The sequence below is a fragment of the Gavia stellata genome, chromosome 19 (assembly GCF_030936135.1).
Source record: "Gavia stellata isolate bGavSte3 chromosome 19, bGavSte3.hap2, whole genome shotgun sequence".
Classification (NCBI taxonomy): Eukaryota; Metazoa; Chordata; class Aves; order Gaviiformes; family Gaviidae; genus Gavia; species Gavia stellata.
In genome coordinates this window covers 19,865,587-19,878,068 of record NC_082612.1, presented here as the reverse complement: position 1 = coordinate 19,878,068, position 12,482 = coordinate 19,865,587, and the positions used below count along the sequence as shown (strand labels likewise).

The window sequence follows — 12,482 nt, the reverse complement described above, 5'->3', positions numbered from 1 at the left end:
ATGCACAGCCAGTGCGTCAGGGAACATTTCTCATGTTGTTTACTTTGCACTCCCCGTGTCCAGACGAACCCAGGAGAATTAGCCCGCAGCCAGTCCCAGACGAACAGACCGTGTAGCATTTGTTCAGTTCTGGTCATTACCTAAGCTGGAGGTTGGCCAAGTCAGTAGAGTTGACTCTGGCAGCAAGTACAAGTTGTTTTTCCCGTTCAGAAGATGGTTTGGAGGAACATGCTCATTTAGTGCTTGAAAACGCATGGCTTTCTGCCTCGTCTCGTGAGAGCGAGAGGGCTTGGAGTATATTGATGTAATTCCACACTTTGTCTTGTGTTATTTACATACTGTTTGCACCTCGCTGTTCTCTGCATCAGTGCCAGCACCCTGATATTTCTGCAATTTATTTTTATGATCTTGGTGTTGAAACAGCTGTAAAAACAAGCAGTGAAAATGAGCCAGCTGCTGGAATTTCTGATTCCGAGTCTGGTTTGTAGTAGGCAGATTCTGAAAGGGAAGGAGAGATGGAAAACAACAAATAAACTTAATCTCATGACTAAATACAGTTCCTCTTAACAAAAACAAGTTAGATGCCTGAAATTTTGACTGCTGAAGAGAATTATATCACTAATAGGTGACATAATACAACTGTTTTGTACAGAAAGTGTCCAAGGCTATACTGATGCTCTTAAAGGAGATCTTGCACTTGCCTCTGAGGACATGGGAGCGGTAGAATGTCATCTCTCCTACACCTCATTTGTTTTAGTATCACAGAAATAGTTTAGGATATAAATTTTACCAAAGAGATGTAGGTCAAGTAACATTTTCCCTGGCTAGCTAAAATCCAAATACTTAGTTTGTACCTGGTGTCAACACCAGTGAAATGGGACTTTGTGGAACAAAATAAAAATAGCCTTTCATCCAAGTAGTTAATTGCTTTTGACTTTGGTATTTAGATTCTTGTTTGTGGTCCAAGTGTAATAGGGACCCGGTGTCCTTAACACCGCAGTGATACACAAAATTACTGTATTTCAACTCTTCCTTTGTTCCTGCCTTGAGGCTGGCCCAAGCAGCAGAGATCAGGTTAGCTGAAGCTGAGCGCCGCGTGATTTCCTGCCGTTGTGCAGCAAGGAGCAGGGGGTAGCCTATGGGTAATGATTTTGTTCCTTACTTTTTTCAGTTGCAATAACTTACCTGCTGTTTACAATGCTTTCCTTCAAATATTTGCTCATTCGCTTTCTAAGGATATGAGTCGGTGGGGCTGCTTCTTGGCATCTGCTTTGGCCCAGCCAAAAACCAGCAGCGTCCAAGAGATTTCTGCTCGTATTCAAAAAATGCCAATTATGAGTTGGGGGCATTTCCTTTTGGAGAGACTGATCTCACATAGCACAGATAAGTCTGTCCCCATTCGTGACACGTTTTTACCGCACACGGTGATAAGCAGAGGTAGGGTACAAGTCAGTTTAATGAAGCTTGCTGTGTATGGATGAAGTTGGTTCTTGGAGGTTATCTGATCATTGCTTATTGCAAATAATTTCACTTAACCTGTCTTCCTCCTTCTAAAGAGCTAAGGTAACAAGTGAGAGAGCTTGGGCATCCAGGGATAAAGCTGTGGGGGTGTCAGAGGCTGCTTGGCCACTGCTTTGTTGCATTCATAGTTAATTATTACAGTGCAAAGTGAATGAAAAATATTACGAGAGCCCAGACCACCTTGAAGTGTGAGCAGACGTTTATGAACAGGGCACTGAGAAAGCAAGCTATTAATTTTTCTAGTGGTAGTTGAATCTCCATTTGTAGCTCCACATCGGAAGGAGGCGAGGTTCAGTTCAGAAACTCACTACAACATCTAATAGACTGACAGGCTGGATCGATGGGCTGAGGCCAATTGGATGAGGTTCAACAAGGCCAAGTGCCGGGTCCTGCACTTGGGTCACAACAACCCCAGGCAACGCTGCAGGCTTGGGGACGAGTGGCTGGAAAGCTGCCCGGTGGAAAAGGACCTGGGGGTGTTGGTCGACAGCCGGCTGAAGATGAGCCAGCAGTGTGCCCAGGTGGCCAAGAAGGCCAACGGCATCCTGGCCTGGATCAGAAAGAGTGTGGCCAGCAGGAGTAGGGAGGGGATCGTGCCCCTGGACTCGGCGCTGGTGAGGCCGCACCTTGAATGCTGTGTTGGGTTTTGGGCCCCTCACTGCAAGAAGGACATTGAGGTGCTGGAGCGTGTCCAGAGAAGGGCGACGGAGCTGGTGAGGGGTCTGGAGCACAAGTCTGATGAGGAGCGGCTGAGGGAGCTGGGGTTGTTCAGCCTGGAGAAGAGGAGGCTGAGGGGAGACCTCATTGCTCTCTACAGCTCCCTGAAAGGGGGTTGTGGGGAGGTGGGTGTTGGTCTCTTCTCCCAAGGGACAAGTGATAGGACAAGAGGAAATGGCCTCCAGTTGTGCCAGGGGAGGTTCAGGCTGGATATGAGGAAAAATGTCTTTGCTGAGAGAGTGGTGAAGCACTGGAAGAGGCTGCCCAGGGAGGTGGTGGAGTCCCCATCCCTGGAGGGGTTCAAGGAACGTGTGGCCGTGGCACTGCGGGACATGGTTTAGTGGGCATGGTGGGGTTGGGTTGGTGGTTGGACTTGATGATCTGACAGGTCTTTTCCAACCTTAGTGATTCTGTGATTCTGCAGCCCCAGAGCTGTGGTTTTCAGAGCGTATACTCTGATGGTACATAACCCTCACAGAAACCCTCTGTCAGTGCGGTCTGAGGGTTTATCAGCTGGTTCATTCTTCTTAGGACGTAGTTGTAACCCCAGGCAGGAAAAAAACCTTTATCTGCTCTGCTGAGAGCCAGACATGTTTGTGTGTTTTGCAGGGACGCTTTGCTCAAGTAAATGTAACAGTACAGGTGTTCTGGGTGACTCTAGGTGAACCCTAAAGAGGCAGGAGAAAGATTTTTCTTGTCCTTTTTCTTAGAAGAATACCAAGGAATTTAAATTTTCATCCTGCAATTTATACTTTGCAGTGAAGCCTCGGTGCTCACGTGGAGCCCCGTTCACCTCAGCGGCACAGGGCGGTTAAGAGTTTTAATCACGGAGGTTCGATTCCAGGATCCAGCCCAAAGCAGGGACGTGGGAACAGGCAGTGTGCGGGTATTAAAAGCAAAAGGTGTAAACGCACGGCAGCAGAGATGGCAGCTGGAGAAGTTGTTCTCAGGGAGGGTAAGTGTGAATGGTAGGAAGAAAGGAGCCAAAGGAAAAATGGGCTGAAAAACATTCCTGACTGGAATCTATTGATCTATTTATTTCTTTTTGCTTGATTATACTACAATTTATTTTACAGTGATGCAACAGTATCCAGGCAGAGGACTTGTATTAATTGTCAGCGGGATGGTCTCATATCTCAAATGAATGCATATCTTCGTTTCTAACCTACCTTAGAAGCTGAGCACGTACTCTGCAATGCTGATGTCTGTTACTGTGTTCAGTAACAGCGTTGTTGCTGTACAGGGGACCGGAGCGGGAGTGCCAGGCTTGGACTCGCCAATCTGCTTTGCCAAAGCCAGAACAGGAAGCTTTGGTCTAGATGTTCTTAGAGATGCCTCCTGCCTGCGATGTCTAGAATATTGTATTCTTTTCCCACCCTGGTGTTTAGAAACAATAAATCCATGACCTATGAAGCCGGCTTTCCCAGGCTCTGAAAGCTGTGCAAGTTCCCGACTAGGCGAGAAAGGCAGCCAGCGGTAGTCTAGGAAGAAAAGCAACGTATTCTTCTTCAAGCACTTAGAAACAGTGACATTTCACCGTTAATTTTGCACACTGCTGTGTTTGTGGTTATAGTCGCGTTTTATTCTGTTTAGGTATACGCTATTTGGCACAGGTAGGTCTTAGTTTGGTTTGTATTTCAACGGAAAATATCAGAACTTGCAACTCAAAATGTTGAGTTTGTTGAGGTCTGGACTTAAAAAGGGATCAGGAAGAGCCTTTTGGTCGTGAAGGTTAAGCACATGACTGCATGATTGTATATACAAAAGCCATCAGGAAGATTCATGATTGTCCAGAGATGGTTAAAAAGTATAGTTTTAACAAGACCACATGAAACTTTTGTCAAGTTTAATTCCTACCTCAGCTCCGGTTTTGACAGTTCTCGTGTCTTGAGTTGACGCGCCGAAATTCGGCGCCGTTTGCAAAATGTCTGTAATAAGAGTGGCTGGACACACCCCCACTTCGTTCGGGGCGTTGCTCATATGAGGGGATGTGCAGCTATTCTTGTATTTACTGTCGCCATTCCATTAAATGGACTTTAGAAACCCAAAACAACAGAAGAAGCCTGCTTGTCTGGTGGGGTATATTAAGCCCCAGAGAAGCAAAGGCTTCTTAAACCCCAGAGAAGCAGAGGCTTCTTTAATATTCCCTGAAAGCCCCAAGCCCATCAGGGAATATTAAGTGGGGAGGTCTGGTAGGGAGAAGCATACTGCTTTCCTTAGTCTGAAGACGTGCTGTAAATTCATGCCTTGCTACTTGCCCGTAATCCGGCAGAAATCCCCTCAGGAAACAGCTGATGTCTTCCTCAGAGCCGGCTAAAATATCTTACGCCGTGCTTGAAGAAATCTTTTGCCTCTTGCCTGCTTTTTAGCAACTCAGTTCATTGTTATTATTGTCTTTTATAGGCGAGTAATGTTCTTTCAGCTGATGGGGTGCTAGTATGAGAATAAGCAAGCAGATGGTAAATGCTTTTCTAGCACACCTTTGTAGTCGGGGTATGTTTCTTTTCCAGCTGTCTTGAAAGGAGCAAGTTACTGCCTGGATAAGAAACTAATTATTTTACCTTTTCCTCTTGTTTTCTCAACAGGAGAGTTGCCCAGTCCCGCTATGGAAGAACGCAACGGCTCTGCAGAGACTCCCCCGCCGAGCCAAGGGCGGCACAGCGCCGTTAAGTGCGGGTGGCTGCGGAAGCAAGGCGGCTTCGTCAAGACCTGGCACACACGCTGGTTTGTTCTCAAGGGTGACCAGCTTTACTATTTCAAAGATGAAGATGAAGCCAAGCCCTTGGTAAGTGAAAAGAGGAGTTAGGATGGGAGGTGAGGGAGGAAAATAGATTAACGCAAGCGGAATTGCCGGGTGTTCAAAGAACCAAACCTCTCCAGCTCTGTCACTGACTCAGTACGACTTGGGATTTTGATTACAGCGAACGCAAGACTGAGTCAGGCCTTGGCAGTTAGCGTGGGTTCCCTGTCAGGCTTGTTTCTAAAACCTCCTTTCCCAGGTCAGGTTTCCTCATTGCAGCGTTTTAAAGGGAGTGAAGGGTACGTGAAGTTCAAGTAGCAAAAGTCACTCAGATAGGCTTGATTGAGGCAGATGAAGAAGCTGTATTTGAAAAGGTACTGCTTATTTTTCCTGCTGTTTAAAACGTGGAGTATCCCTGCTTTGAGTCTTCCCAAATCGGAAATCCCGTAAGACTGTAGCCTGAATACGTTGCCATCTGTAACGTGGAACAGACCGCTCTCTGCTGCCTGGTTCTGTTGTGGTGATTTACTGCTCCTTAACGCTCACCTATTTTCCTGTTTATTTAGCTTTTTCACCAGCATGCTTTAGGGCCGCCTATCTCTAGAGTGCCGTAAGAGTAGAGTACATAATGCTGCCTCTCAGGTCAGCCTCTGCGATAAAAATTAAGAGAGCTCCTGTGCTAGCATCTACGGGAGTATGATAATCCTATGTGTTAATCATTTCCTAGATGCTGGGACTTCAGAAAAAGCTCTGACATCTGTGAGTTACCTCTACGCAGATATGAAAATATAACCGCACTCGTATTTTTTTTATGCCTACTAAATTTTTGATGGGGTACCTTTATGTGGAAATTCACAGGGACTTCTCAGAGATGTAAAGCCCATCTGACCTACCTTCCTGTCCGGAACAGGTCATGACACTTTGTCAAGCTTTACACCTTCCGTTATGGTGCACGTGTCAAGAAAACCGTTCAGTCTTGAGGTAATTGTTCCCAAAGAAGGTTCTTGTACGAGTTAATTTCTAAGTACCAATTTCACAGCCTTGGTAGCTGTTTGCCCTTAAAATTGTCCCAGTTAGTATAGGTTAATTAAATAACACACTGCTTATTTGCAAATTATATGTTAGAATGACTACTTTGAATATGAAATAGTTAATAATTTCCGGGAAATCAAACGTGTCTTTCACTATATATATTTTGTTAATCAAGAGTGTAAAAAGCAGCCTTCAAAATAAAAGTGTTTATGGGCCAGAACCTGGGTTTGCAGAATACAACTCTGCTTCCTACCACTTGACGTTTTCATGCAAGGACTTCATTGCTTTTTGAGAGGTGACACAACGCTGTATTGCACGGAGCTCCGTGCAGCACTACGGAGCCCAAATTATCATCTGCTCTGTCTGCCACTGACTTGTGGGATGACTTCAGAAGATCCTATTGACTTTGCTGCTTCCCTTTTGTGAAATGGAGGTGGTGATTCTGATCTTCTGATACCTTTGATAGGTTAGGTAGCAGTTGATTAACTAACTAAAAGTTTGTTGGAGTTTTCTGCTTAAGTCTCAAGTAAGTTCATAAAGACACGTAGAGATACAAAGTGGGGCGGGGGGGAGAAGTGTCAACAGAAGCGTAACTTAAAATATGCCAACAGGTTTGGAAAATGAATGGGTCTGTCCAAGTTAGGATCTGATATATCTCATCTTGGTGTAGCTTTGGAATGTTTCTGAAGCAAACTGCGCAAGTGTCAGCTCCTGAAATATGTCCCAGGTTCAATGCCATGTACAGAAATGTTTTTTCCCCATTTAACTACGTTGAAGGGCTTTGCTGCAATTAACTTTGACAAGAAAATCACTGGGAACCCTGTTGTTCTTACTGTGGAGAGCTAAAGCAAAGAACTCCACCGATGCCATGACTTTTCAGTGCGTAGGGATATCATTAGGAAATGGCAAGCAGGATTTTGTTACGTTATTACATTAGCTATGTAGTATTGGATCTGTATGTAGGATAAATACCTGTTTCTTCACTGCTGGATTGTACGGTCTGTACAATGTACGATTGTACAATAATTCTTCTAGACAATAATATAATGGAAGAGAGTTAATGAGATTTTTTTTTTTCCAAATTGGATTGTGGTTTTCATTTTGCTTACTGGTTGGTTGTGTTTGGAAGGAGGCAGAGAGCAGCGATTGCTTGTCCTGAGGAATGCTCTAATTGCACACCTTGTGTGTATATATATTTGTAGAGGGTGGAAGAACTATAGGAGAGGACAAGACAAGCCGGTGAGTTCGTGTTCATAGCTTTAATGCGAATTGGAGAAAAGCAGAATCCAGCTTCTGGTGTGAATTCAGCAGGTCTCCTGAGCACCAGTCTGCTTAACGTTTGGGCTTGGGTTCTGCCCAGTCTGTACCAGAAATTACACCATGACGTTTGCGTTTTTGAAAGGGATGGATGTGAATGGAACTGAGTTTCAGAAAAAATATTATTATCTGTCAGACTTTATTCTACAAGTGACTGTGTATAATGGGAGTAAAGAAAAGAAATAACATCTTGTGTCTAAACCATCAGTAAAAGCTTTGGAATTCCTGAAGCGCGCTCGTTTCCTGCTAGTAATATAGGTAGCTTACAATATGTGTATGTCGCCTTGGTGTCAGACTATTAAATTTAAAAGTTATTAACTGTCAGTGTGAGTATGGGGAAATGTCTCTGCCAACCTGTGTCAGATGCCTACGGGCACACAGAGCTCGTGAAGAACACAGATGAAAAAGCAGTAGACGGCTGTTCATCTTAGAGTCAAGGTCAGGGAGTTGTCATTGATTCGTTGTCATGATCGTACACAAGAATCTTTCCCTTGTAATGTTTTGTCAGTAAGAATAGCAGCTATCTCTTGCTCTGATATCCTTGAAATGTGTCTGGGGATCTGGCAAAGATGGCATTTCTGTTTACTAAAGATGAGGGTATGGATAGCAATAATCCAGCTAATTCCAGAAGACAAAAAAACCCCTAACAAATAAAGCGAGCCACGTGAAGAAATAAAATCTGATTCCTGAGAATACTGTGTAATTTTACTTCTTGGAAGTGATACTGGATTTTGCCTTGTGAATTCTTTTTCCTGTCTTGGTAAGTCGTCTTATTCCTGCCAGCCTGTTCTGCTTTAGAAAGCCGGTGTTACGCTAGAGTTGAAGGTCAGCCATCCAAGCTTGACACGCGGGCAGCTGAAAGAGATCAGCATTTAGCATTCCCCGTTTCACAGTACAGCTGTTCTTTAAACGCAGCCAATGAAAACGTATTTCTTGCTTCCTTCTCTGCCTGTGATTAACTTCTCCAGCTGTGTCCGGGCTGGCATGGTCTTAATTGAAGATGGGAGGAGGAAGTCAGTGCCTTCTCAGTGAGGCAGCGGGCTTTTTCTGTGATTTTGTGAGCAGCGGGAGGGAGTTTCCAAGCATCGCCACCTTTCCTGTCGTGCTCTCTTGGCGTTACTGAGGAGGTGAGTTTATGGGAGCAAAGCTAGGTAGCCTGTACTCATTGATACGAGGTTGTAAGTGAAGAAGAAGGGGCAAGTTCATCCAGGCAAAACAGTGGTTTAGGTGTAGGCACCTATTTAATGTCGTTGCCACTCAACTTGGTTTACGGACTTGAATTGAGGTGTCTACAGTAGAGAGAGATCTTAAAGAACGATGAAGTAGCCTTCAAGAAATACGCGTTGGTGGATGCGTGAAAGCAGACGAGGATCTGCTATTTCAGTTTATATCCCATCCTGCCGATTTTGGCGTGCAGTTTTTATCCTCTAGGTCTTGTTAAGCTCTTAACTGTTTGGTGTAAGTAATGCTGAACAGTGTTCAGCGGCTCACAGGATCTTGGACGAACCCTGGGAAGGGACAGCAGATTTGAATTCTAAGGCGTGAATCCTCAACGTGCGATTTGAATTGGTCTTTGATTGAAACTGAGTAAGTAGCAGCTGGAATCTTAAGTACGGGTCACCGCTTGTCCGTAAGGGAAAGGCTATTTCTGATGTACAAACAGAATATATTTTGAAGTATTGCTTTCCGGCAAAATACGTGCTTCCCATTTAATTCAATTTGTGTAAAAATTTCATTGACAGAAAAATCCATTTAACGGCATTAATAGGAAACATGACAAAATTCAGTTGCATTTTTAAATTAAAATAAAGCTTCTAATGAATGTGTTAAATAGGAATTAATATGATAATTACATAATTTGAAACTTAGCCTGTCAGTAGGGGAAATCTTTCAGTATTAGTATTGAATATGATTAAAGATTGAACATCACGCTTTTTTACGAGTTAAAAGGGAATGGATAACATTTTCAGGTGGAGGGAGAAAACCTAATTGTACATGCACTTTAGAACCGCATCGTTGGAAATGGCCATCTCTTCTTGCTGCCTAGAGGATTTTCAGTAAGGGAGATGAGAGTATTATTCACTCCGGTCTTTGTCTTTGGAAAGCCACAAGAAGCAGCTTTGGTGTAAATACTGAAGAGCAGCGTAGTAAGCGAAAGAGCTTCTCAGTAGATATTGCTTTGACTTGTAGGAGCAGCTCCCTCGGTCTTGCGTAGGGAAGGATGTGAAGCACCAAGTCTCTGCGCGCTTGGCTTCGTGGGCCTTGCTCAGAACTCCACCTTTCCCGGAGCAAATTCCGGGGCTTGATGTGAAAACAGTGAGGAGTGTCCAGACTACTGATGATATTATTTATTTTTTTTTCATTTGTAGGCAAAACTCTTGCTGTTAGTCTAGGAAACAGGAATGGCCTTGGGATGGACATGTGCTACTGGGCGAACCCTCAGCTGTGTAGAAGCAGTGCTTTGAAATATTGAGTTACCTAAAACCTATTGCAAACTGTAAGGGAGAATTGAATCAAATACAATTATGCAGGTGTCACAAGAAATTGGGAGCGGGGGGGGGGCTGTTGATGGAAACCGTGTTTCTCAGGAATTTCACTGGAAACTCAATATCCTGGATGAAATTTTATAGGGTTTTCTTGAGATCAATAGTGATGTTTGCCAGTAACGAAAGGATTTACCAGAAAAGCTTTCTATGGTTGGCTATCAGATACTTTTTTTGAGGGTGGTGAATACGGAACTTAAAAACCAAACAAAGAAAAAGCCTCCACAAAACATCCATCAGAAAGCCCACCTTAAACAGTTCACTTGAATGCAGTGGAATGATGTCCAACACACCTTAGATGAAGATTTAAAAAAAAAAAAAAAAGTCCAATGACGTGGTATTCTGCAAAGACAGTTTGCTGCCAATGGCTTCCTGAGAGAGTTCCAGAGCTGGTCTTGCTGAACTTGGTCTGAAAAAAAATAGCAAGTAGACAAGAAATAGTGGCCCCGTTTTTCAGATGTCTGAATGGAGCCTCCTTGTGACTGGCTGCACGTGGCTTCTAATACTTTCTGCTGGAGGAGTGCTTGCGGTTGGGTAAACTTGCACTGCAGGTTGCAGCAGAGCGGTTGGCTCGTGCTGAGCTTGACGCAGTCGTGGCCCGGTTGTTCTTGCTATCCTGTCGTCGTTCGGCACTCTGGAGTGTGATTTCTCCTTGATTTTCTTTCCCTTCGTGGTTTTTGACTTTACATAAGCTCCGTGAAGAAAGATACTGGTCGTTGGAGTTTTGCATGCGTCGTGCAAACTAGAAACAGATTTTGGGTTAGCCATGTGTTCCTGGCGTAGTGATCTTCCCTGTTTCTTGAAACGCTTAGTTGAAGGAAGAGAAGCCTTTGTGTAACATACCTTTCTATTTATGACAAGCACATTTTTTTCCTTTCTGATCATTCTTGATCCACCATCCACTGAACATAAGGTCTCTCAAGTTTTAAATGGAAAATTAACTCCTTAACTTCATCACTGATTGAGTTTCAGATGAGACAAGAAGAGTTGTATCCTGTCTGATGTGAGTAGCGGGATCTTGTGGTTGTTTTTTTTTCTCTACGTGAGACAGAGGCAGAGATGACCTGGCATGGCAACAGGCGAAGCAATCTAAAGCCTGGTCTTTCTCGCGTAGTGAACTGCTACAGCAGTGGCTGTTAGGTGCGGAAAGTGAAGTGAAAGACCCAAAACTGCTCTGGGCCTTTTTTATGGGTTTTCAGGGAATGGCTCCTCAAGTATGTGACTATAAGCAGGTTTTTTGCCACTCAGGCAGTGAAATTTCTGGAATACAGGGATACGTAAGGATATGTCTTAGCTCTTACGTACAGTAGAAAGTTCTGCTATTTCTAATACCTGTGTGCCTTTGTAAGTTTTTAAGTGATTTATTGCTGCAGGTTTCAGCAACTTACTTGTAGAGACGCATTTTATTACTGCAGTGACTTATGTCGGTGCTATTAAAGGTGTGATACGCTTTGGTCAGTAGATACCCATGGGAATTTTGTACAAAAGAGATTAGTGCAATAAGGCTAAGTTTATTTGAAACCAGGGTGTTTCTAATGCCATTTTTCTGTTGCTTGGGAAAGGTTTCTCAAATTCGCAGGACTGAATTTCTGTCCTCAGCCTGAGACGAATAGGCACAAGGTCAGTCACTGAGGTGCTCAACTTGGAGGTGATCAAATTCCAACTTTAATCCCCTTTTCTGCTTCTTTCAGACCAAAAATGTGAACTTGAATTCTCAGTAATTGTTCTTTGTTTTGCTCCTTTGAAGAACTTCAGAGGTCTTGGGCTTGGCCCAATAGGAGTCTTAAAAATTTTCACAGGAGGAAAAAAAAAAGGTTTCTCCTCCAGCATTAACTGCCACGTTAATTAGGGGAGCGTCACTAAACACTCTGCAAGGTTATGGATTCTCTGCCAAAATCAGGCAATTCTTGCTCAGTGCTTTGCCCCAGCTTATGCTGTTGGAAATTCAGTTCCCCTGTGAAAGATGGTTTTTAGGTTTCGGTGCAATGCAAGTGAAAGATGGTTTTTAGGTTTCGGTGCAATGCAAGGAGTATTCAGTGTCTCTCCTAATCAGCTTTGCATGGAGCAGTTGTGTCATTGTCTGTGGCAGTACTGGTAACGTCTACAAACTGCTATCCTGCTATTGTACCAATTCGTTTAAATCTGTGGATACTTCGTTCCTGAGGGCTTGTAGCTTTTCATTCTCCTTGAACTTGAGTGAATTTTCAAAACAGCTCTCAGGTGCAGTCTTTGTCCTTCTTGCACTGCTGCTGTTCTCGCTCTTCAGATCCAGCTCTGACCCCAACTTCCCTTGGGTCTTCCTTTGCCTCCGAATACATTGGCTGGTGAAATAACTGCCCGCGTCCTCTCCCGGTATTTATAGCATTCATAAAGGGCCAGCTCTGCCGTTGTTGCTGTCTGACGTGGTTCAGTGTCTCCGTCCCATTTGATGACTTGGAAAATAACAGATTAAATCACAGAATTGCTAAGGTTGGAAAAGACCTGTAAGAACATCAAGTCCAACCATCAACTAACACCACCATGCCCATTAAACCACGTCCCACAATGCCTCGTCCACATGTAATGGTTACCTTCCTACTCCCCATGCCCAGTTCCACTAGCTGCCTGAGTAG

General features: G+C 44.0%; 1 protein-coding gene across 1 annotated transcript in view; it reads left to right on the top strand.

Moving 5' to 3' along the window:
- Positions 1-4,828: 4,828 nt before the first annotated feature.
- Positions 4,829-12,482, top strand: part of ARHGAP24 (Rho GTPase activating protein 24) — a 191,034-nt gene continuing 183,380 nt past the window's right edge. The window contains exon 1 of the mRNA XM_059826782.1: positions 4,829-5,023. Coding sequence (XP_059682765.1) covers positions 4,844-5,023 — 180 coding nt within the window. The 5' untranslated portion in view covers positions 4,829-4,843. The remainder of the gene's footprint in view (positions 5,024-12,482) is intronic.